The following is a 25949-nucleotide window of genomic DNA, read 5'->3' as shown; positions in this document are numbered from 1 at the left end:
GATGCAGTACACAGGTATATATGAAAGCAAATCCTCATTTATTGCCAGAGTCTGCCAGTCAGTCAACACAGGAACCATGACTAGGGAAGTGAGGATGATTATAGGAAAGGCAGATAGAATATGGGAGGATTGCTGGTTAATATCATACCAGTGAGCCAGTTTACTTTCTCAGTATCTTTTAAAGGCAAGCAGCAACACCAGGAAGATAAACAATGACCACAAATCCTTAAATGGTGAGTTTATGGTACACAGTATCTATGTATGGCTAAGGCCATTTCCTTCCATCTAGGACAGTCTCTCGAGCATGTATAAGTAATTGGAAAAACTTGGCAGGGTATAACACACTTCTTAATTAAAAACAAAGACAGATATAGGCAGACTCATTCATGATTAATCACAAGCAAGAAGTCAGCCAAAGTTAACTCCAGAAGTGTTCCCCACATGTCCCCCTTTTTATCTATACAAGCCAAAACTGTCTCACCTATTGGCATAGAAATACTATGCCTGTCTTAGGCATCCCCTCTAGGAGTTTGGACATTACCTGTCATCAGTACATGAATCCTAGCATTTATGCCCTATCTTAGGTTGATCCACCTTTGAGAGACCTTACCTGTCTTTTTTATCTATAAGATATTGGGCTGGAGAGAAGGCTTAGCCATTAAAGACTAGGCTCACAACCAAAAATATAAGGCGCACTTTATCAGTCACAGAGCAGAAAGTTGTGCTTGTCTTAGATTGCCATCCAAAAACACAGCTCTTGCCCATCATTGGCAAGTGAATAATCTTGTATTTGTGGCCTGTCTTAAGTTGAGAAGAATTTTAAGATGATCTTACCCATCATTGACTACCAACTTCTGCTAGGGAAGATGTTGGAACTTTGTAGGGAGTGGTGCGGCAAAACAAAGATGTCGCCGACAGCCAGCCCCGTCTGAATGTAAACAACTTACCGCGCATGCACAGGCTTGTCCCCTCGTCAGGGCAGCTGTATGATCCGGCGCCCTCCTGTGGTGAACAATAGTACTGCACGTGCACAGGTTTTGCACCTGGTGTCAGTTGGCCGGTAATATGCTAATGAGGGGGGCGGTACCATGCTGGTGAGGTGATTCGTTCTTCGCCAATCCATGGAGGACAAGTAGTGGGGTGATAGTGGAATGACAGTGGGGTGATAGTGGGGTGACCCGTGCCCCACCAATCCCTGAGAGATTATTAGCATACTGTTGTGTATATAAGGCGAGCGACTTTGCCGCTCGTGGTCCCCATGTCAACAATGAAGGTGTCCTGCAGTAAAGGCTGTAGAGAAGAATCCAACCGTGTTGCATCTTCCTTGCTGGTCGAGGTGGGCGCATCAGAACTTAAAGTTATGCAACTCTACTTTGATGTCTGTAAAAGCTCTGGTGATTCCTCACAAAAGAACAGGTAGTAGATATGCCATTAAAAGTCCATAAAGCCAAGTCCTGCTATGCCAAATAAGAGAAATGTAAGCGAGGGTCAAGAAGGAAAAACGGCCTGTAACTTTCAGAATATCCTTTGCAGCTCTAGCAGCATCAAAAGACAAAAACTTTGCATTTCTTAAACTTACAAACTTCTTGTGTAGGACTAACAAATGTAAAGAAGTATTAGTATTATTTTGTATACCCTGAAGGTCCCTTTTTACTCTGGCCCAGTTATGTTGACTCTAATTATATATTTTTGGAGTTCTACGAATCCAGAGATATCAAGCATGACATCTTCATGGCTTCTGACTTTCATTCCTTGTACCTCATCTCCCATGATCTGCACTATATCATATAATGAGTCAATTCTTTGTTCTAATCATCTCTCCAAATACTCTTGTATACTCAGGGCCCTTGGTTATATTTTCAGAAAGATGATTAATAAAACTAGCTGTTTCTAAGTAACTCTTGTGCTAAAGCTAATGCAGTAGTAACACTGGCTATAAAAGTTATAAGAGCAACAACCCTGCCAATGATCTGCCCAACCATACATTTGCTCTTTGCCAACGTGTGATCTAATTCTCCCAGTATTTGTAAACCTTCTTCAGAATACCAAGGTTCAGGTAAATTTATAGGAATCACAATATTAGCTGGTTGATAAACTGCCACTACAGATTGACCATTATCCAGGACAGAAACACATTTGGACAAAAGACAATTAAAACAAAAAGCCTTGAGCTCATTATCAGAGCTTACAACGAAAGTAACATTCCCAATTAGTAAAAGACTAGGTAGGGCAAAGCAGGGTGTCACATTTACCTTAACCCCAGAACCTGTTCCATTTCTATCCACAGCAAACGAAACATCATAAAAGGCAGCTGCCAATTTCCAAATATGTTTCTGAAAATGTCCAGATCCAGCCCTCCAAATGCCCACTGTCACTTCCGTTTGTTCAATATTGGATTGGTTTCCAGGCCAGCTCATGATTGAGACATAATAACCAGTCACATTAAAGGAAAGAGGAGATTCATTATAACAACTTCTCCATTTGACTGATTTTTGGAAGGCAGGTTCCACAGTCTCCATGTTCTCTCTCCCATAGGTCTAAAAGCCTGAGGCAAGGCAGCTTGTCTAGTCTGAGATATGGGCACTCCCATCTTAATGCTTTGCACTGCACAGTCTTAGAGATAGTCTTCTTCCAAGTTGAGGATCCACAGGAGCACATCCAGCATTGGCACTATTTCTAGTAAAACAAATAGGCAGGCCCTGACCCAGAGCAGTGTAATTCACCAATTTGGAATACTTCTTACTCTCAGACAAAGGGAATCCTAACAGCTGAGTATTGCTAGAGGTCACAATTACTTCTGTCCTTGACCATACAGAAGGATGTAACAAAAGTGGATCAGGAGCATATGCCCAGTACAGCTTCCCCATCACCATCGTCAGGGCACTCCGCAAGATCACAGTCAGCATCGTTTTCTGTGCCAGCATCAGGGTGCCTCACCATTGCTCTCGCAGCAACCATGCTCCTTCACCATCCCGCGGAAAGACACAAACACACCCTCTTCCCCATATTAATGCCTGATCAGGAACGTGCCATATGCCAGTAAGAGATCCTTCCATTTCACCGGGGCATTAGTATGCTGGGTTTAGGATGCCATACACACTCAGCAGCAGAGAGTCCCTTGGCATCCTAGGTCAAAAACTTTAAAATAAAATTTGGTGGTGAAGGAATATATAATTCCAGCTTTTTTCATTGTTTGTAACTAAATTTTTAGAGCTCCATGGGCTCATTCCATAATTCCCTGTCCTTGAGGACATGTGAAATTATATATATTATATAGATTGTAACTCATATTTTGTAGATTTAACTCATATTTAATTCATAATTTAACATACATAGTTTATATTAAAAGTATATGTTTCCCTTATAGTATATAATATTTTATGCATATGATTTATATTTACTATTATGATATATAATATACATATTAAATATATAATTTTCATTTAAATATACTTAATATTTAATGCATATGCTTTATATTTACTGTATATCACATATATTAACATATATAAATCATATTCACTGTATATAACTGATACTTAACCTGTATAATTTTTATTTAATATATAATTTGTATTTAATGTGGCTAATCTATATATACACACATGTGTGATTATGTATGTATCTATTATAGACATACTAGATTTAACTAATATTTAATTCATATTTTAACATATATACTTAATATTTAATACATACTTTTTATTTAATGTATATAATAAATAAATCTTTTTAAAACACTTGCTAATTTTTGTAAATCAGTGCAACCTCACCTCTCCACTTTGTATTCTTGTTCACATAGTTACATACCAAATTCAAAAAGCTACAGCAAAGAAGAAGCAAGAAGAGAACCAGGATAAGAGACTCTGATTTATTCAAGAGATTTGCCATTGTCTAAAGTAACAAATACTTGAGGCAAAAATATTGATGGTAGGTTTTATTTTGTTTCATTTTTTTGCCTGAAATACATATTTTATGCCTAACAGTTAATGCCACATGCTTTGAGAATATCTCAACAGTTCTAAAAATTATTCATTTTATTCTCATTAATTTATATGTATATTCATGTGTCATTCATATATATGTACTTATGCACATAAATATACATATGTATGAAGGTTGTGTGGATGTGTGTATATGACATAGCATTGATGTGGAGGTCAGAGTTCTCCAATTTTGTGGAGTTGGCCACCTTTAGATGTGTTCCAGGAATCAAATTTAAATTGTCAGGTTCACATGACAATCCTTTACCCAATTGAGCCATCTTGCTGGCCTGATTCATACTTTATGGAAAAGAAAATAAAGATCAGAGTTCCAACATACTTCCCAAATTTTAAACATCTAGGGCTTTTACAATCTAACTCCCAGACAAAGCACTTACACTATCAAATCAATCCTCACATCTACTGTCCTTCTCACATCTGCATTCTTACATAAATTTTTTAAAAATGCAGAACCTGTAACTAGTAATTAGCTCTTCACATAGGGTCACTAAATACTACTAGTTAATTTAATTAATGCAATATGCCCCAGAGAGATAGGTGTTCAAGTCCTATTCTTTTTTTTTCCATTAAACCCTCTTAGCAACAGACACCAAGGTGATTACATCAGCAGCCACAGCATTCACTTTTTCTATCTAGTAACCTGGCAAGCTGATGTCATGGTTTGGATGTTGCCTTGGAAATAAAGCCTTGATAATTCGGGTGGAACACCACCAATGCAACAGCTGCCAGCCAGCTGTTTGCTTCCTTCATGATTCCCCTTCAGAGCTTAAAACTTGAAAGATGCATCTGTAACTAACAATAAAACTTGCACCTAAAGTGTGTGACAGAGGAAACAAGACACTTCAGCCACACTGGGGTTCTGAGTAAATTGGTGACATTTTCTTTTTAAACTGTCCTGATCAACTGGGGCAACTCTGAAACTGATTTCTCACAGCTCTGAATCCCTACTCATCACTGTAAAGACATAGAAGATACAGTGCCCTTAGCCCACAGCGTCAGTCCACTGGACACCATCCTACGAACTCTTACTGCAGAATTATTTGCATACTGTAGACAAGGCAAGAGTATAGATGCAACAGTATGGCTTTGTCAGAAATCCGGAATCGAACCTCTCTGCCCTGACATATGACTGACAAACTCTCCAAGAACTTTAGTAATACAAGGTTTTCTGACTATCCAACTTCAAGAATTCTCCTGCTGGAAGATAATTTTCATTATATTCAAACTTCACAATAGAATGCCCAGGTATCTTCGAAGAGGCTGAGAGAATCAGGAAGCACTCAGGTGAGATTTGTAAGTAATCTTTTTTATTTTGCTCGTCATCTTCTACATTTTCCTGAAATGTATAGCTTCATGCACTATGCGTGTGTGAGGATAGATAGATAGATAGACAGACAGACAGACAGACAGACAGACAGACAGACAGACAGACAGACAGACAGATAGATAGGCAGGCAGGCAGGCAGGCAGGCAGGCAGGCAGGCAGACAGACAGACAGACAGATAGATAGCGATAGATTTGATTCAGCTCATCTATCTTACATGTATGAGTGTTTTATCTGTGTGTGTGTATGTACCATGTGACTGTCTGGTGCCCGTGGAGGTCAGAAGAAGGTATCATATACCCTGGAACCAGAGTTATGGTGGCTGGGAACCACGCCCTGGTACTCCACGAAAGTGACAGGTGCTCTTAACTCTGAACCATCTCGCTATCCCATATTTTTGACCTCAGTTATTTGATGTCATTGGGCACTACAATTTACAACCATGTTTTTGTGTGAGCTCACAGAAGTCCAAGAAAAATCCTGACAGGAGAAAGGGTGAGGTAACAGTGTATATCACTGTCCAAAGAGGAGGAAGCAGAAGTCTTTGCCTCAGAACAAATGTCACCTGATGAACTTAAAATCAACCCCTGGCCTTTCAACTTTCAGTTTTTAAACAAGGAAAATGGCTGTAAGACACTAATTAAATACCTGAAATAGTTTCCGGTAGCAAAAGAAAAATGTTAAATGCATGTTCTAATAAAAATGATAAAATGCAAAATTAATCCATAGTTAGCTAAAGATGTTGCTGTAAATTGCAATAAAGCACTAATTTGGTTATTTATTTTTTTAGGTATTAATTGAAAGACCTCTGTCTGTTTGCCATTTAGTTAATGCCTCAGTTTGACCCTACTGTTAATCTTTCTTTTGACATAAACAGCAAGTGTCCATTATTTGCATAAGGCTGGCACAGTGAATGACAGGGAATATTAGAAGTTGCTGAGAGCAGAGGGGAAGTTCCCTCTAACCAATATGAGAAAGATTCATTTTCCAGCAGAGTCTGATTCTGAGGAATGTTATAGACAGATAGTACAGAATGAGGGACTGTGGGGGACAAAGAAAGACAGGTTCTCAGGATGAGCCACCACTGGATATCTGTGGGCAACGATGGCACACAAAGATTGGGCAAGGCTGAGAAATGGGTCCCTGTAAAGAGCAAACCCCAAGCAGACTCAGGACACCTAAGAGAAGAAAGATGGTGTTAAGACACCTCTGCCAGACTCTCCTATTTTGCTGGCCATCTCAGAAGTTCAGAGCAATGATGAAGTGGATAAAGCCTGGGGCCAGAACACCTCAACTCTTGACCCAGCTATGACTCCAATTCTGTGTAACCTTGAGCATAGTTAGTGCTTTACCTCTATTTGTCTCATTTTTGCCATTTGTGAAATGGAAGAAAAAAATAAACCCTTAACTCCTTCTAAGAACTAAAATCCTGGGACTCTTATATAGAACATACAATTGTTATTTAAAAAAAAGAAAAGAAAAGAAAACAGTAGTGGGAGTGGAGAGAGGTCTTAGCAATTAAGAGCTTAGCTGTTTTTGCAGAAGCCCCAAGTTCTCTCAACAGTGCCTATATGAAAGCTTATTAGCATCTGTAAGTCCAGTTCCAGAAGAATCTGGTGCCCACTTCTGACTTCCACAGGCAGTAGACATTCATGGTGAACATTAATATATGCAGGCAAACACCCAATTAGACAAGATGGATGAAGCAAAGAAGTGCAGACCGACAGGAGCCGGATGTAGATCGCTCCTAAGAGACACAGCCAGAATACAGCAAATACAGAGGCGAATGCCAGCAGCAAACCACTGAACTGAGAATAGGACCCCCGTTGAAGGAATCAGAGAAAGAACTGGAAGAGCTTGAAGGGGCTCGAGACTCCATATGTACAACAATGCCAAGCAACCAGAGCTTCCAGGGACTAAGCCCCTACCCAAAGACTATACATGGACTGACCCTGGACTCTGACCTCATAGGTAGCAATGCATATCCTAGTAAGAGCACCAGTGGAAGGGGAAGCCCTGAGTCCTGCTAAGACTGAACCCCCAGTGAACTAGACTGGTGGGGGGAGGGCGGCAATGGGGGGAGGGTTGGGAGGGGAACACCCATAAGGAAGGGGAGGGGGGAGGGGGATGTTTGTCCGGAAACCGGGAAAGGGAATAACACTTGAAATGTATATAAGAAATACTCAAGTTAATAAAAAAAATATATAGAAATAAACAAAAAAATATATATGCAGGCAAAACAACCATGCACATGAAATCATAAGATAGATAGATAGATAGATAGATAGATAGATAGATAGATAGATAGACAGACAGATAAAATCTTGCAAAGTAGCAGTGATACTTGAATCAAGAAAGCTAATATATAAATGAATGAAACAGCTTCTTTGGATAGACTGGTAAATCAAGCAAGAGGAGAATCTGAAGAGCTGGAGGTGATCTAGTCAACACACAGATGTTGCTAAGCCTGGACCTTGACCTCCAGGATGAGGGCAAGCCTGTCTGAAGCTTAGGGCTTCTAGGGTTTGTGCAGCCTTCTCTAAAGAACTGTTCAACAAACTTCAGAGTCACATGGCCATCTGTCTAGCAGCATGGTGAATGTCTGCGGTCCTCAAATACTGACATTGTGGACCTCAAGCTCCCAGCACCTGGGCAAAACCACCAGAGGAGAAGACATTTGGGCTCATGAAAAATACGATTGATCAGAAAACAATTGAAAATATATTCAAAGGCCAATCTTACAAACCTTAGAAGAAGGACCTATTTAGAATGTGAAGCACCTTAACCCACAGTCTGAGCTGGCTGAGCTGGCAAACACCAGCACACTCAGCAGTCAGGAACAGAGGGAGAAGGATGAGAAGTTCAAGGTCACCCTCAGCTACATAGCATGTCTGGGCTCTTTGAACCTCTATCTCCAAATAAACCAAAAAACTATAATGTAACTCTAAAAACTGATACACGACTACAGGGGAATAGCTTCTTTGAGTTCTCCACCTCCCTCTTCAACGTAATTTCCTAGTAAATCAAGGTTCACTCTAGCATTATTTGCAAGCTGTAGGTTTAACATCTAGTGAAGATGCTGAAAGAGAATTTTTTTATCTTTATTAACTTAAGTATTTCTTATTTACATTTTGATTGTTATTCCCTTTCCCAGTTTCCAGGCCAACATCCCGCTAACCCCTCCACCTCCCTTTCTATATGGGCTTCCCCTCCCCATCCTCCCCCCCCACTACCCTCCCCCCAACAATCACGTTCACTAGGTGTTGAAAGAGAGTTTTTTTTCTTTCCTTTTTTTCGGAGCTGGGGACCGAACCCAGGGCCTTGCGCTTGCTAGGCAAGCGCTCTACCACTGAGCCAAATCCCCAACCCTGAAAGAGAATGTTTTTAAGAAATGCAAGAGAAAGCTTGTAGCTCACAGGTAAAGCAAGCATTTCACATGTTTGAGCTGCTATCGAATTCTCAACACCGAGGGTGTAGAGGAGGGTGAGCAGAACAATAAATAAACACAAGATATTTGACCCACAAATTATAAATATGGATGAGGTCATGAATAACCAAGAAATTAAGGGACCAAATGATTGATGCAAGTGTTAAGTGTCACGTTTGTTTCAAATTTTTACTCTACTTTCTGACAGAGAATTAAAACAATGGAAAAGGCTGTCCTCATCAACCACACTTCAGTGACATCATTTCGGCTCACAGGTTTATCTGCAAATCCAAAAGTACAGATGGCTGTGTTTTTCATATTCCTCATTTTCTATGTCCTGACACTGGTTGGTAACATCCTCATTGTCATAACAATCATATTCGACCACCGGCTCCATACTCCCATGTATTTCTTTCTCAGCAATCTATCCTTTATTGATGTCTGCCATTCCACTGTCACTGTCCCAAAGATGCTGAGTGACACTTTGTCAGAAGACAAGCTCATCTCTTTTGATGCCTGTGTGGTCCAGATGTTCTTCCTGCATCTCTTTGCCTGCACGGAGATCTTCCTGCTTACTGTCATGGCCTATGATCGCTATGTGGCCATTTGTAAACCTTTGCAGTATATGACAATAATGAACTGGAAAGTATGTATGTTGCTGGCAACAGCACTATGGACAGGGGGCACCATCCACTCCATATCTCTTACCTCACTCACCATCAAACTTCCCTACTGTGGTCCTGATGAGATTGACAACTTCTTCTGTGATGTACCTCAAGTGATCAAACTGGCTTGCACTGACACCCACATCATCGAGATTCTCATTGTCTCCAACAGTGGGCTGATCTCTGTGGTATGTTTTGTGGTTCTTGTAGTGTCCTATGCCGTCATCCTTGTGAGTCTGAGGCAGAAGATCTCTGAGGGCAAGAGGAAAGCCCTGTCCACCTGTGCAGCCCACCTCACTGTGGTCACTCTGTTTCTGGGACACTGTATCTTCATCTACTCACGCCCATCCACCAGCCTTCCCGAGGACAAGGTTGTATCTGTGTTTTTCACTGCTGTCACCCCTCTACTGAACCCCATAATCTACACTCTTCGGAATGAGGACATGAAGAGTGCCTTGAACAAGTTAATCAGGAGGAGAGAAAAGTAAAAATGATAAGCCCTTAGGATTCTTGGTGATCCAAAGCAAAGCAGCAACTTTATGTTATTTTTACCATGTGATGTGACTTACAACATTTTCCTCTGGTCCTATATCTAACAGTCAAGGTAACTGCTGTGACTGGTAACATCTTCACATTGTAGACATTATCATAGTGAGTGGGGCTTACTTAATTATCTCAACAGCAGTAGTTACACGCTCATCCAACTACACCAAATACCATGCTGAAAATCACCCTGCTACAAAACCATAGACAGGACTCAGGGAACCCAGAGTGTAGCTCAGTGCAGAATGTGTACTTGGCATATAGGTGGCCCTGGGTTCACTTCCCTACTTGACAAAAGAAAAAAGTCACAAGATTGGATTTCAAAACAGATTCCACCAACACACTATTGTTCCAAGAACTGGGAGAAAATACCAACTTGAATTCATTATCTCATTCTGTTCTTCCTGCTTTTCAATTAACCAGAAATCTAAACAAGACCAGACTTCTGAACCAACCACTCCCACCTACTTTGCTCATTGTGAGACTTGCCTAAATGACTTCTCAAATGAAGGTAAATGAAACAAAGGATATTGCAATATGACTGGTGACAAAGAAAAACTTTGATCCACTAAGGTTACTAATGCTCTTGGGAGTTCATTCAAATGTGCCATCAGAATAATGAAATGGGAACATTTTATTTCTTATTTCACAAATACTTTCAGAGCATCAAATTTGTGCTGGATACTAGATTTACAGTTACAAATGCAGCAAATATATAATAGACAGTCCTACGTGGAGTATACAGTCTAATAAAAAACAAAAACAGAAATGTGAACAACTGAATACAGTTATAAATGCTACAAGAAAGAGCAGAGTGAGTGCCATGGACACAGAGGGGTGGTGTGCCCTGCACTGACCTCTTTGAGGAAGTTTCATTATACCTGAGGTGTGAAACACGAGAGGAAACCAACCATGAAAAACCAGAAGCAGCAAGCATTCCAAGCTAAAGAAATGTCAGGTACAAAAATCTCTTTGGGGAGACTGCTTGTTCCAAGTGACAACCACTATAGGGGCAGCAGGGCAGGCTGGCAGCAAATGGGTCACTGGAGAAATGAAAAATCTGTATTCACTTAAGGAGTTTAAGAGTCGTTTTCATACAGTGTGAAGATGCCAAAATTGAGTAAGCAAAGAAAGGAGAAATGGCACGTAGGTTTTGTTAGGTTAAAATAGATTTTTCTTATCGTGGTTGGTTGGTTGGTTGGTTTGTTGGTTGGTTGGTTGGTTGGTTGGTTGGTTTGTGGGTTGGTTGGTTGGTTGGTTGGTTGGTTGTGTTTTGGTTGTTCAAGATAGGATTTATCTGTGTAGCCTTGGCTGTCCTGGAACTTGCTCTGAAGATCAGGCTGGCCTCGAACTCATAGAGACCCACCTGCCTTTGTCTCCCCAGTTCTGGGATTAAAGGTGTGTGCCACCACTGAATGGTTTATTGCTATTTTTGAGACAGACATTTATGTAGCTCAGCCTGGCCTTAAATTCCTGATCCCCTTGCCCTTAAGTTCCAGACACTAGAGTTACAGGCATGAACCACTATGCCTGGATTGGTCTGTTTATTGTGTGGAGAACTAACCCAACTAAGCACTTATCACTAAACTAATCATAAGCACTTGATGCTGCTTCAAGTACTGAAAGAGAACACCAACTTGAGTCCATGGTCTATTTCCAGCTCGTTTCATTGCTTTGGGGTAGCCTGCACCACAGCAAATAGGCATGTGACAAACAGAATTGGCAAACATATTTATAAAAGAGAAGTGGCTAGACATGGTGGTACCAACTGTCACCCCTACATTTAAGATGTGGAGGCAGGAGGATCAGAACTTCACAGTCAGCCTCAGCTACTTGTTGAGTTTAAGGTTAGCCTGGACTACATAAGAACCTGTGTTTACAAAGGAGCATGACATACTGGAAATCAGACATTCACTGTGACTCCGTCAGTCAGAGTCACACTGCAGTTCATCTTGGATCTCCTAAGCCATCAGCCATCAGTGAGGATGCCATCAATAAATCCCTGGACCACAACAACCATCTCTACTTTTAACAGCCCTTTGCCTGTAAATGTATTAGTAGGTGATTTGAGCTTCAAAAGCTATTTCAGTTGTTCTGAGCTTTGGTTATGCAGGCACTGGTGGTAGGGGGTTATTTAAGGTAGCACATGTTTATTTCCCACAGACACATCAGCTCATTAATACCATGCTTGTTTTCCCCAAACATAACTGCCCGAATATCATTAAACCATATTTGTTCTTCTGCCTGGTGTGATAAAAGATCCAAGTTCTAAAATCATAGGGCTCATATAAAACAAATGTCCTTTTCCTATAGGCAATGGTAGGCGTGAGAATAGATTTCCAAAGAGCACAGAGCCCCCATGTGCAGGAATCAGCAGAGAAACACAGGTTGTTGATAGGAAAGGCGACATCACCCAATGTTGCCTAGCAATCACTAAGGTTGTCACCTGTGAATGGCCACTATCGATCACAATTGTGGGAATCTTCACAACTCTCTAAAGATATAAAATAAAACAGCTATTCTCCACTTCACATAAATTATTTCAGACTCTGACAAAAGATTAAAATGTGTGTACTTGATAAAGAATACAATGAAAATAATCTTGACTTTTTGGTTTTGGAGTTTTGAGGGGGTTTTTGTTTGGTTTTTTGAGGTTTTTTTTTTAAGATTTATATATTTTATTTATATGAGCACACTATAGCTGTTTTCAGACTCACAGAATGGTTTATTGGATTCCATTACAGATGGTTGTGAGCCACCATGTGGTTGCTGGAAATTGAATTCAGGACCTCTGGAAGAGCAGTCAGTGCTCTTAACTGCTGAGCCATCTCTCCAGCCCAAGGGGGTTTTGTTTATTTGTTTGTTTGTTTGTGTGTGTGTGTGTGTTTGTTTGTTTTTTATCTTTTGGATTTTTGTAATTTTTTTTTTGAGACAAGATCTTGTATCCTAGGCTCTTTTCAAATGCACTATATAGCTGAGGCTAGCTTTTTTTTTCCATCTTTATTAACTTGGGTATTTCTTATTTACATTTCAAATGTGATTCCCTTTCCCGGTTTCCAGGCCAACATCCCCCCAACCCCTTCCCCTTCCCTTCTATATAGGTGTTCCCTTCCCCATCCTCCTCCCATTACCGCCCTCCCCGCAAGAATCCCGTTCACTGGGGGTCCAGCCTTGGCAGGACCAAGGGCTTCCCCTTCCACTAGTGCCCTTACTAGGCTATTCATTGCTACCTATGCAGATGGAGCCCAGGGTCAGTCCATGTATATAGTCTTTGGGTAATGGCTTAGTCCCTGGAAGCTCTGGTTGGTTGGCATTGTTGTTCATATGGGGTCTCAAGCCCTGAGGCTAGCTTTTAATTAATTATCCCCTTGCCCTCACTAACCAGGAGCTATGCTTACACTATGAGCTTAGCCTGTAACACCTTAAATAGCTCAAAAGACCTTGATACTTGTTCAACTGCCTTTTCTCCAACCACTGAATCTCTCAGGCACAACATTCCATTCAATAGAAAAATATTTTCATATTTCAAATAAAATATTAGAGGCTTGTTTCTATATAATAAATAACAATGGGACTGAGCATGTAAATGTAAACAATGTAAAGTATAATTATTCTTTCCTAAATTCTTAAATATAAGTTTAGAAGTTATACCCAGACATTCTTTCATCACCCCTTATATCACACAAGACTTTTATTTTGACTTTAGTTTTATAAGAGGATTAAGGAGTAGACAATATTTTGCCCCTTATTATCAACTAAAGAGTTACAGGTTTCAGATATTAATATTCTTGTGAACAGCTTGTTTGCTTAAACAGATCACATCTTTGCCCTCTCACTTCAATCATGTTTTGCCTTTTTGTTGCAATTGGTGGGTCATTCACTCTGCACTCTGTATGTCTGTGATGTACCTATGCCCATATTGCCTGTGCCCAATACTCCAGAATATATTTGGATATCATTTCTACAAGTAACAGAATGCCAGTTAATATCATTGGGTTCTAAATTCTTTTCAAAATAAGCAGAAATTCTCCACATACACTATATACTTTTAGCCTGCATCTCAAAATGTGTCATTAAATCTATTCTACAATACATCAAGTTCAAGAAATCAGGCTCTGAAATTGTAAACGTGCAAGTTGCCCTCTTAACTATTTTGATTTGTTGACATTTCCCAAACAAGCTACAAAATATTATTAAGATTGCTACCTAAGTTTTGCATGTGCTCTTATGGCAAGTACTGACACTAACATTTGTATTTGTGCTGTTACCAAACTACTGCAACCTAGTTCTTTAAACACCGTAAACATTGCATTGCAGGTCTGTGGTCAGTCCAGACACTCAGCACGCGCCACCCTGGGCCAGCTTTAGGTGTCAGGAAGATGGCATGTTTTCTGAAAGCTCAGTTTCATTTTCCAATTTCTATAGACATTCCAGGACTGTTAGTCCCTTCACCATTGAAAACACCAATATTGATCCTCTTAGTACCTTTCCTGGTTGCATTTCCCTCTGATATTTTCTGCTTTCTTCTCCTTGTCAAGAGCACCTGTTAGTCTTGTGGAAGACCTAGGTTCAGCACCTACATGGTAGCTCACAACTATATGTAACTCCAATTCAAAGCGATCCAACAACTTCTTCTGGCCTCCACAGGCACCAGGCACTTCTGGTACATATATGTTCATATAGGCAATGACCCATTCACATAAAAAAAATAAATCCTTTTAAAATAACAAGAAATAGAATTTACATATGACCCTTCTGTACGACTCTTGTGAATATACTCAACGGACTTTATATCCTACTATAGAAACACTTGAACATCCATGTTCATCAAGGCTGAACTCACAATAGCTAGAGAGTGGGATCAAAATTTAGATGTTCATTACCAAATGGATGGATAAGAAAAATAAGAGATAGATAGATAGATAGATAGATAGATAGATAGATAGATAGATAGACAGACAGATATATATGTATAGGTAGATAGTGTAATATTAATCAGCCGAAAATAAAATTGAAATAATGAATTTTGTTGGTAAGTGAGTGGGACACAATTATACAAAGTGAGCAACTCAGGCCTCATAAGACAAATGTCTCATATTCTCTCTCACATAAGGGTCTTGGTGTCAAAGCTTGTTTTGCGTATTTGAGCACAAGGGAAAGCCAGAAATTGAACTTTGAAGAAGACACATTAAGTAAGGGAGAATAGTAGATTACAGGTTAAAAGTAAGGGGAAAGAGGACACTGGGGTAAAAAAAAAAACCTTTAAACATTGGTTTAATTTCAGTAAGGATGCCCCCCATAGGTTCATATGTTTGAATGCTTAGTTATCAGGAGTGCCACTACTTGGGAGTAATTATGAGGTGTGGCTTTGATGGAGTAGGTATGGTCTTGTTGGAAGAATTGTGCCACTGGAGGTGAGTCTTGTGGTTCAGAATCCCAAACTAGACTAGTCCATCTCTCTCTCTCTCTCTCTCTCTCTCTCTCTCTCTCTCTCTCTCTCTCTCTCTCTCCCTGCTGCCTGTGGATCCAGATATAGAACTCTTTAACATGTTACCATGCTTCCTGCCATGCTAGTAGCTAACTAAACCTCTGAAACTTTAATAAACTCCAATTACATGCTTTCTCTTGTAAGAGTTGCCAAAAACATGGTGTCTCTTCACAGCAATAAAAAAATTGACTAAGATTGAAGTTGCTACCGGAAGTATTGAGTATGGCTACAACAGGCCTGACCATGCTTCTTGTAGGTAGAATGTGAACTTTGGGACTTTGGATTAGGAAAGCAGTTAAACACTTTAAGTGGAGCTTAATGGGCCACACTAGTAGGAGTGTGGAAGACACTGGTGCTGAGGAAATGTAAATTATGATAACCCAGCTCAAGAAGTTTCAGAGTAGAAGAATATTAGTAAGTGGCCTAGAGACCATGCTTGGGAAATTTTGACTAGGAATGTGACTGCTTTCTGCCCTTGTCCCGAAAAGAAGAAGGAGGAGGAGGAGGAGGAGGAGAAGGAGGAGGAGGAGGAAGAGGAGGAGGAGGAGGAGGAGGAGGAGGAGGAGGAGGAGGAGGAGGAGGAATCTGCCTGAGGTTAAATTGAAGCACTTGGCAGAGGAAATTTCAAGACAGCCTAATTACAACTGTGTTACTTGGTTATTAACGGCCACTCTTATGCAGACCTATAATTTTAAAAGGAACAAGCTGAGCGAGGAACAATACAAAATATATTGTATTGAAGAGAATAAGAAGACAAGAAAGTATATGGAACTAGGTCAGGGATCAAGGAGATTAAAAAGGTTAAGTTTTAAGCTAAATGGCAATGAAGGGAGTGATAGCCTAGGGGAAAGACTCCACCCAGCTAAGCTTCCAACTTGTGGGGAAAAAAAAATGAAAGGAAAGCTTAAGCAGTGGAAGAAACATCCAAAACAGAAAGCTGTGAAAATGTAGGAGAACTTGGCAGCTTCCACCATGTGGTTCTGGTCACGGACACAAGAAAGTGGTTTAGAATCTCGCTCTACAACTAATAAAAGTTGCGGAGGCCCAGCATGTGTCAGGAGTGTCCCTGCATAGAGGCCAAGAAAGGCCATTGTGTGTAACTGTGAAAGTGAAGCCTGGATTGTATTGGAGACCTCAAGATGTTGGAGATACCAGAGTATGAGCCAAGGAAAGCTGCAGACCAAGTGTAGAACCAGCCAAGAGAGACAAGGCTGAAAGGAGTTGGAGATTCTTAGAGTGCTTTGATATCAAACATGACGATGCAGAATTTAGAATTGCTAATTTTAGGTCTTCCTTTGGCCCAGCATTTCCTCACTGTTCTCCATGTCCTACATTTCGGAAGGGTAATATATATTCTGTGTCATCGAATAGTGGAAGTACATGATGCACTTTATAATTTTGATTTTACAGACGGTTAGAGTTAAGAGACTGCCATGAGTATTAGAGACTTTGGCCTTTAAACAGTTAAACAGAGTAAGAATGGTCCCCCCAGACACACATGTCTAAATTCTAGGTCATCAAAAGGTGCCACTACTTGGGAGGGATTAGGAAGTGTTGTCTTATTAGAAGAAATATGCAACTGGCTTTGAGATTTCAGAAACCCAAGTCAGGCTCATTGGTTCTCTCTATTCCTGCTGCCTGCCAATTGTAACGTAGAACTCTCAGCTCCTCTCCATGCCTGCATGGTACGATGCTTCCTGCCATGATGATAATGGTCTAAATCTCTGAAACTGAAAGCCAGCCCCAATTAAATGTTTCCCTTTATAAGAGTTACCATGGTCATAGTGTCTCTTCACAGCAATAGACTAAGACTAAAGTGATGACCAATAGATTCAGAAAAGTCTTCTTACAAAATCCAGCATCCCTTCATGATGACAATCCCTGAAAAGTCATAAATCAAAAGAACATGCCTTAACATAATAAAGGCTTTATACAACAAAAGCATAGCCAAATTTTATATTAGCAAATATTATACCAAATACACGAAAAGAAGGACAAAACAAGGTTGCCTGCTCTCTCCAGTTCAACTCAACATGGTGTTTGATGAAGTCACAGATAGAACAATAGAAGAAGAAAAGGAAATAAAGGGGACACAATTGGGAAAAGAGGTCAAAATACCTTTATTTGCAGATGATGTGATTCTATCTATAAAGGACCCTAAAGACTCTACCAGAAAACTTTTAGAGCTGATTGAAACTTTCAGCAAGGTGGAAAGATACAAAATTAAGATACAAAAATTCAGTATCCTCAATCACAAATATGCTTAGGAAGAAAAGAAAAACAAAAACAATGACATACCCACAAAGTGACACATTTCTACAATGAAAATATTAAACTACAAAAAATAAATTGAAAACCATTCTAGAAGTTAGAGATGCTGCTTTCACGTGTGTTGACTGCAGGAATAAATAATATGAAACGCTAGTCTACCAAAAGCAGTCTTCAGGCTTGTGTAGTCCTCATAAAAATCTCAATGCCATTCTTCATATATATATATATATATATATATATATATATATATATATATATATATATATAAAATATAATCTTAAAATTCATGTGGAAGTACAAAATACACCAAACACCCAAAGCGAGCCTGAATAAAAGGAATAATGCTGTCGGTGTCACATACCTGAGTCAAGTTTATTACAGAGCCATAAGTAACAAAGACAGTCTAATATAAGCAAATAACCAGACATGTAGATGGATGGAACAGAATAGAGGAGCCAAATATAAGCCCACACATCAACAGACACCTGATTTTTTTAAACAAAAATTTCAGAAGTATACATTGAAGGAAAGATAGTCTCTTCAATAAATGATGCTAGTAACTACATATTTCTAGGTAGAAGAATGAAATTAGATACCTACATCTCATCATATACAAAAAAATCAGCTCCAAAGCTGTTAGAGGAGAAAGTAAAGAATTCATTTGAAGATACAGGGATGGGGAATGATTTTCTGAATAGGACTCCTGTAGTCACTCGGAAAATAACGCTAATGCTTGATGAATCCTCATGAAGTTAAACACTTCTGCACAACCAGGAAACCATTATTATGTAAAAAGAGACAGACTACAAAATGGAAGAAATTTTTGCCAACTTTGCATCTGCCAGAGAGGGTTTATATCTAGAATACACCAAGAACTCGAAAAACTAAAGAAAAAATCAATTAATGGGCTAATGAAATGAACAAACCATTCTCAAAAGATATGATACAAGTAGTCAATAAATATTTTTAAAAATGTCCCACAACAATAGTCATCAGAGAAATAAAACTTAAAGCTACATTGAGATTCCATCTCTCACCAATGAGAGTGACGTCATTGGAAAAAGAACGATGATGTCAGACCCCTTGGAATGAGTTATATGTGGTTGTGAGCCATCATGTGACTGCCAGGAACCAAACTCAGGTCCTCTGGAAGAACAGCAGCGCTCTTAACCTCTGAGAAGTTTCTCTGGCCCCAACTCTATACTTTATAAACTATTGAAAGCTTCCTCCTCACTTAAGCACAAAGCTGCCTGTACTACAAAAACCTATAGAAACCAGTCAGCACAATAAGACAGAAAGAAAAAAAAACAAATATGACACAGATCAGAAAGGGAGATGCAAACCTCTTATTAAAAGATGATGCTGTTACCAAAGTGAAAGACTTAAAACCTTACAGAAGATCTGAAGTACAGCAGCTCACTTGTGGAGGGCTTGCCAACATCTGTAAAGCCTTGTGTTCAATCTCTATCAAAAGACGAACAGGGAAAGGAAGGAGGAGGTGAAGTAGGAAGGGGACAGGAAAGAGAAGGGAAAGATTTTGTCTAGCCCAACTTGTGATTGCATTTAACAATGTCAACAGAATAAAGATAACATATGTAACTGCATATTAACGACAAACATGAAAAATGAAATTAATAATAACAATCAATAAAGTAAAACACTAGTTCCTTCCTGCCTTCACTGCTTCCCTGAGCCTGTAATGCTAACATCAAACTTCAGTGTCTTTCTCCTTCTGTGTTAGACTCAATGCCAATGACTATCCAGGGACCTTCCTGGCTTTTCAGCACTGAATTGGTGCTGCTGAGGCATCAGCTTCATGGACTGAACCTACATGGCTCTCTGCCTCTCTGGTGTGCACACAACCACTGTTAGAATACCCAGCGTCTATGATGAGAGAAAAGACACTATAACCCTAACAGCTTGAAAATTAAGACTATAATAATGGTAGACAAGTTAATAAGAAAAATGTGTCTTGTTTTTATACTTTATTCTTTATTTAATGTGCAAGTGGGATTCCATTGCACCATTTTCATAAATTCATGTCATTGTATTTCCCCTCTTTTGCCCCACTTCTCATTCTGATAACCATATGCAATATATTCATATATATTCATATATATATTCTTAGCTCATATATATGTGTGTGTGTACATATGAGAAACCATGGGAGAAAAATGGTGAGATAGTTGTTTCTTCCCCCTTTCCTACCTTGCTTGTTCCCATCACTCTGTTCTTTTAGATTCCTCCTATAAAGTGTTCATCGATCTGTCTTATTTACATCGGGATTTTTTTTTGTCTATGGAAGTTCATGTATAAGTGAAAATATGTGATTATTTGTATTTCAACTCTGCCTTGCTTTTGTTTTTTAGACAGGCCTCATGAAACTCAGGCTGACTTCAAACTCACAACATAGCCATGGCTGGCCTTGAACTCCTGTTCTTCCTGCCTCCCCATGCCAAATGAGGTTACAGGCATGCACCACCATGCCCAATTCAGGCTTCTGTCACTTAATATAGTAATCTACACTCCATCTATATTCCTGTATCTGACAAATTTTAGTCTTCTTTACAATTGAATAAAATCCACTGTGTATATTTTTAAGAAACAAAATAAAATTAAACAAAACAAAATTAAAACAAAATAAGCTTAATGAACTCTGTTTTATTAGAAATTCAAATGATAAGATTAATGAAGAAGCTAAAGAAAACATAAACAAAAAATAGGACCTCTCAAATTAGCAGATTGAGGTTGAATATTTTTCAGCTTAGTTCTCTCCCAGGTCGTCTATTGAGATCATGTGACAACAGTCTAGATTCCATCCAACATTTTCCTCTGTAGAAAACATTTCCCAAGATACACATGAAAATGCATAACATTGTGAGAAAGACCAATGAAGTCACATAACACACTAAAAGCCCACTATAAAGCTAAAATAGTCAAGACAGTATGCTCATATGTAAGTATAGACATCAAAGTCAATGTAAAGAGTTACAAACGAAGCCATTGGACTGAGGTCAGGGACTCCTATGGAAGACTTAGGGGGATTGAAGACCTGAAGGGGATGGTAACCCCATAGGAAGAACATGTATCAACTAACCCGGACCCCTCAGAGCTACCAGAGACTAAGCCACCAACCGAAGAGCCTACATGGGCTGGTCTGTAGCCCCAACAGACCATGATATGTAGCAGATATGTACCCAACCGATATGTAGCAGGAGACTGCCTTCTCTGGCCTCAGGAACAGAGAATGCTCCTAAGCCTATAGAGACCAATGCCCCAGGGAAGGGGGAGGAGGTGGGAGTGGGTATGTGGGTGCCTGGAGGAGCACCCTATCAAAGGCAATGGATTGGAGGAGGAAGTGAAGGACTCTGGGAAGGGGGACCAGAAAAGGGGACAACATTTGGAATGTAAATAAATAAAATAATTTTTTTTAAATAAAATAATTTAATAAAAAAAGAAATCCACTCTTGAAAGACCAAGTCTTTTTCAATAGAAGTAATTTAATAATAAAATAAATATCTCAAACTGTGCCATATCAAGCCAATGGATGAATAAAATGAATCTCAAACTTATTTCATACCATGTACAAAAACTAAACCCAAAACATTATAAACCTAGAATTTAAAGGTAAAATTATAAAATTTGGGAGGCCACGGTGGGGAAGATGGCGGACCGGAAGGCGGAAGAGGAGAAGCCTGAGAAGCCGCAGGGAGCCGGAGCCTCCAGGGGACCTGAAGAAGAAGCAGAAAAACCTGTGAAAACTAAGACTGTTTCTTCCAGTAAAGGAGGGCAAAGTTCCAGTCGCAACGCTGAAAAGTGGTCAGCTGCAGACCTCCCAACAAAGCCTACAAAGAAAGATGTCCAAGTTCGGATTTGCCATAGGTAGTCAGACAGCAAGGAGAGCATCCGCCATCTCCATTAGGAAACAGTTACACCTCTTGCTCCAAAACTCTTTCAGTAGCAGCAGCTTGCAATGAAGCTGAAGATGATGAGTCGGAAGAAACGCCTCCAGAAGCAGAGATGAGGATGGAGAATATTGGAAGGGACACACCAACATCAGCCGGAACAAACTCCTTTAATAAGGAAAGCATGGCTTTTCCGGTAACCAGAAGCCGAGGGAGCGAATTAGAAAATCTCATCTTGGAAATGTCCATGACCAAGACAATTGCGTGAAATGTTCTGAGATTGGGGTGTGGGCAGGTGCAGTTAGAAGGAGCAGTCAGTCTCCCTTTTGTAAAGAATAGTGTAAGACTAGCTTTGGAGCCGTTTTTCTTTCTTCTTTTTTCTTTTCCTTTTTTCTGTTTTTTTTTTTAAGGTTGCGTGGTACACTAATAAATGAGAGTTTGCAATTAGAGGTAATGTATGGTTTATATACAGATTTCAAGACATTAGCTAATTTTGTAGTTTCCCATGATTAGTTTCCAAGGGTTACAGATAATAAAGAAATCAGAAGTGGTACCTTTCTAAGAATTGCATATTTTTTTAGACACAACTATTAGCACATTAAGAGGGAAACCTAAAGTTATTGCCTACTTCAAACTGAAAGCAGTTCCTCTCCTGACTTCTCCGCACATTACCTCACTATCTGGCTCCCTGGAACAGCCTTACCGAGAGGGAGTATTGGATTGAGAAGACAATGTTACCAGACTATGACTGAAAGTAAATTTAGATACAATTAAAATAATCTTTTTCCTGTGGGCACTTCACTTTGTTCTGGGCCATTTCATATGCTAGTACTTCTTCTCTGTCAATGGGTACAGACGCTTTGCTCTTTTAAAAAAAGATGCTTTTTGTTTAAAATCTCCTGTATGATGTATTGAGTATTATAACTAGCCCACTTTTATGGAGCTTGTCTCCCCTCAGGAGTCTTCAAAGGACACTATTTGCTACAAAGTAAATCAGTATCTTGAATGTGCTTCTCTTGGTTTCTATTCTAGTTCTTATAAAGCACTTCCACCAGAACTTGAGACAAAACTAAGGAAGCTGTTTCTTTTAAAGTACAAACACCACCAAAAAATACCAGTGTGTATACTGCTTAAGAATTTGGCTGGCTTTTATTTTTTTTTAAAGATTTAAATACCAAAAAAGGGAAAAGGTATAACATTGTGTGAAGACAGATGAGGCAGCTCACCTTCTGTGACTTTTGAAGCATTTAAGTTACTAACTTACTAGATACAATTTGAATTGAAGTCACAGGACTTCTTATTTGTACAACTCCATGGCTTATTTTAAGTATATACATACCGAGCAGTGGTTTCAAAGGCACATTTAGTGGCTGAAATAGGACAGAAATGCTTCTTCAGACACATTTTCATTGTGAGTCTCTCATCACATATGCTTTTAGATTTCTGTATTTAGGTGGTTTGTTTTGTATCTTTTGTATTGTATATGGGCTTTGGAACTGTGACAGTTAATGCATCTTTAATAGTCACAGACAAACAAAATGATAAGATGCCCTTGGAATGTTAACTTTGGAGGCAGTTTCGGTGAGTTTCATGGGTGGTGATTATACGATAGGCAATCTTTAATGTAACGACTTCCTAGAAGCAGCCTGCGGGTGTTCCTAACACATTATTCACTACATTTAGTTTACTTAATAAGCCCCCAAGTCCACGATGGAAATGTACACTAGCACTATTAGTTCATGCGTGATTTAAGTATATCAAGATACATAAATTAACTTTTATGTCCGCAAACTGCCCATGTGTCCATTTTACTGTTTGTTGAAATAACATCTCTCCTACATGTTCTTTACTTGACTCAAAGAACAAATTAACCTGAGGTCAAGATGGAGAGAGACCACTGAGCTGAGTGTCTTTACTAAAATTACAATAAATTTTGTCAAACTTGGGAAAATTTATGAAATTTGTAAAGTAAAACAGCCCAAAATCCTCCACGTGCTCATTGCCAACCTCTACTCCTCTACTCTGTTTCTCTGCCTTTCTCTATCTCTACTCCCTCAACTCCGCTCCCCATACTCTGAATAAACTCTATTCTATACTATAGAAAGAAAAAACAGTCAAAAATCTTTGAGGCTTGGACGTAGACAGATTCCAATGTGAAAGGATCAACCACAAAAATAAAAAGTCATAATCAATTTAGTCAAAATGTTTAACTTTTTATCTTCTGAGTATTTTATTAAGAAAATGAATTTTCGGGGTGGAGAAATGGCTCAGTGTTTAAGAGCACTTGTTATTTCCACATTCAAGATGTGGCCACAACTGCAACTGTCATCATAAGGCCCCCTGCACATGCACACACGTGATTTCATGAGCAAATTCGTCTCTGCCTGAGATGCTTCATGGAAGTTTTCACCTCCTCATTCCTCAAGGTGTAAATGAGAGGGTTCAGCAAAGGGGTGACCACTGTGTAGAAGACGGATACCACCTTGTCGATGGAGAAGCTGGTATCTGGCCAAGTATAGATGAAGATACATGGCCCAAAGAACAGGGCAACCACCATGAAGTGGGCTGAGCAGGTGGACAGGGCTTTCCGACGACCTTCTGCTGACTGTTTTCGAAGAGAAAACAGGATGACTGTGTAGGAAGTGACCAAGGCTAGAAAACATACGAGGGAGATGGTTCCACTATTGGACACGATCAGAATCCCGGTAAGGTATGTATCTGTGCAGGCCAGCTTGATGACAGGAGGTACGTCACAGAAGTAGCTATCGATGGTGTTCGGGCCACAGTAGGGTAGACGAATAGTCAAGAAGGTCTGCACAAGCGAATGAACAGTGCCCCCCAGCCAGAGTGCGAAGACAAGCTGTACACAGACCTTCATGTTCATCACATTGGGGTAATGCAATGGGATACAGATAGCCACGTAACGATCGTACGCCATAATCGTCAGTAGAAAGATCTCAGCACAAGCAAAGAGATGCAGGAAGAAGAGCTGTGCGATGCAGTTGTCAAAGGAAATGGTCTTCCTCACTAAAAGCAAGCCCTCCAGCATCTTGGGCACGGTGACAGATGAGTGACAGATGTCAATGAAGGACAGGTTGCTCAGAAAGAAGTACATGGGATTGTGGAGACGTGGAGTGAAGACGATGGTGACAACAATGAGGACATTCCCCAAAAGTGTTAACACATAAGTGACTGTGAATGGTATGAAAAACAGAATCTCCAACACCCAGTTGTCAGTGAGGCCCAGGAAGACAAATTCAGTCACTCTTGTTTGATTTAGAGCTCCCATCTAATGAGCGTTCCAGAGGACCTGGGGGGAGGGGGTAAATTTAAATTATCCTGAGTAATACAGGGATGATGTAATTGAAATGACTGTTTTTCTATGAGGCTTGGCATGAATATGTAAGTTATTTTAAATCCTGTTTTTACCTGGTTCTTTTCATTTCAGAATAATCCACCAAGAATAGTATCCAATTTGTTCCCAAATCATAAAACTCCAACTGAGACCACTCATTATTTGACTTCTATATTAAGATAATTAAACTTCAAAACCTTAACAGGCTTTTGTTTTTGTCAATGTTGGGTCCTTTTATATCTATTAAAATGCCATTCATTTTTTACTTCATTTTTGAACTATCTCAAAGTACTGACTTTAGGAAATCTATCCTGATTCAATAAAAGTCTGCTTCTCTTTCATAATTATTTTATGGTACTTAATTATAAAAGAAAGTAGGAGATTTGGCTTTCATTCCCATAAATTTCTTTAAAAGTACACAAGTAACAAAGATTTTAAAAGCCAGAGCACCAAGGAAACCAACCGTGAGATACTGTTTCCTAGAAATGACAGAGAAGCTTCACCCTTGATACATATCAGCAATAATACATCAATATGACTACTAAACAAGACCTGAACAAGTACACTACCAATAGACACACTAACATGAAAGGGGGAACCTCACAGGGCCCCAGTCATAAACAAAGAACTACAAGCAACTAAGGAATACTGAGAGTGGAAGAGATAGTCTTCCCCTATTTGGTTATCTAATACAAAGTGACCAGCCCTGAAATTATTTATACATGGTAACACTAAACACTCACAGACTGAGCAAGTTGTGTTTACATATTTATACATCTGTATATCGATGTATAAATATTATCTATATACATATATATTATAATGAAGAAAAAGAGGATTTGATTTGGGAAGGAGAAAGGGAGAGTATATGGCAGGGTATAGATGAAGGAAAAGGAAGGGGGAAATAATTTAATTATATTTTAATTGTAAAAATTATATTTTTCAAAATGTAACAACCACATGTGAC

At 39.4% G+C, this 25949-nt stretch overlaps 2 protein-coding genes and 1 pseudogene across 4 annotated transcripts; 2 read left to right on the top strand and 1 right to left on the bottom strand.

Annotated features, from left to right (window-relative positions):
* Positions 1–1090: 1090 nt before the first annotated feature.
* On the top strand, positions 1091–12493 carry Or4e1 (olfactory receptor family 4 subfamily E member 2). 3 transcript variants are annotated; one of them, XM_087585226.1, is made up of 3 exons: positions 1091–1336; positions 3803–3930; positions 8964–12493. In XM_087585226.1, the coding sequence occupies exons 2-3, from the start codon at positions 3928–3930 to the stop codon at positions 9906–9908; spliced, it is 948 nt and encodes a 315-aa protein (XP_087441352.1). In that variant the 5' UTR covers positions 1091–1336; positions 3803–3927; the 3' UTR covers positions 9909–12493. The 3 variants fall into 3 exon arrangements, with proteins under 3 accessions (XP_087441352.1, XP_087441353.1, NP_001000101.1); XM_087585227.1 differs by having other exon boundaries at positions 1264–1416; positions 8964–11374; NM_001000101.1 differs by lacking the exons at positions 1091–1336; positions 3803–3930 and having other exon boundaries at positions 8976–9908.
* An 8893-nt stretch (positions 12494–21386) lies between these two features.
* On the top strand, positions 21387–22351 carry LOC148000927 (PEST proteolytic signal-containing nuclear protein pseudogene; annotated as a pseudogene).
* A 1638-nt stretch (positions 22352–23989) lies between these two features.
* Positions 23990–24916, bottom strand: Or4e2 (olfactory receptor family 4 subfamily E member 5). Its single transcript, NM_001000535.1, has one exon. The coding sequence runs from the start codon at positions 24914–24916 to the stop codon at positions 23990–23992; it is 927 nt and encodes a 308-aa protein (NP_001000535.1).
* Between the last annotated feature and the right edge of the window lie 1033 nt (positions 24917–25949).

This window comes from Rattus norvegicus, chromosome 15 (genome assembly GCF_021556685.1).
Source record: "Rattus norvegicus strain SHRSP/BbbUtx chromosome 15, alternate assembly SHRSP_T2T, whole genome shotgun sequence".
NCBI classification, from domain to species: domain Eukaryota; kingdom Metazoa; phylum Chordata; class Mammalia; order Rodentia; family Muridae; genus Rattus; species Rattus norvegicus.
This window is presented reverse-complemented; position numbering and strand designations above follow the sequence as displayed.

What these genes read in the sequence shown, in the direction of transcription:
- Or4e2 (NM_001000535.1), bottom strand. Translation starts at nt 24,916, where the DNA reads ATGGGAGCTCTAAATCAAACAAGAGTGACTGAATTTGTCTTCCTGGGC.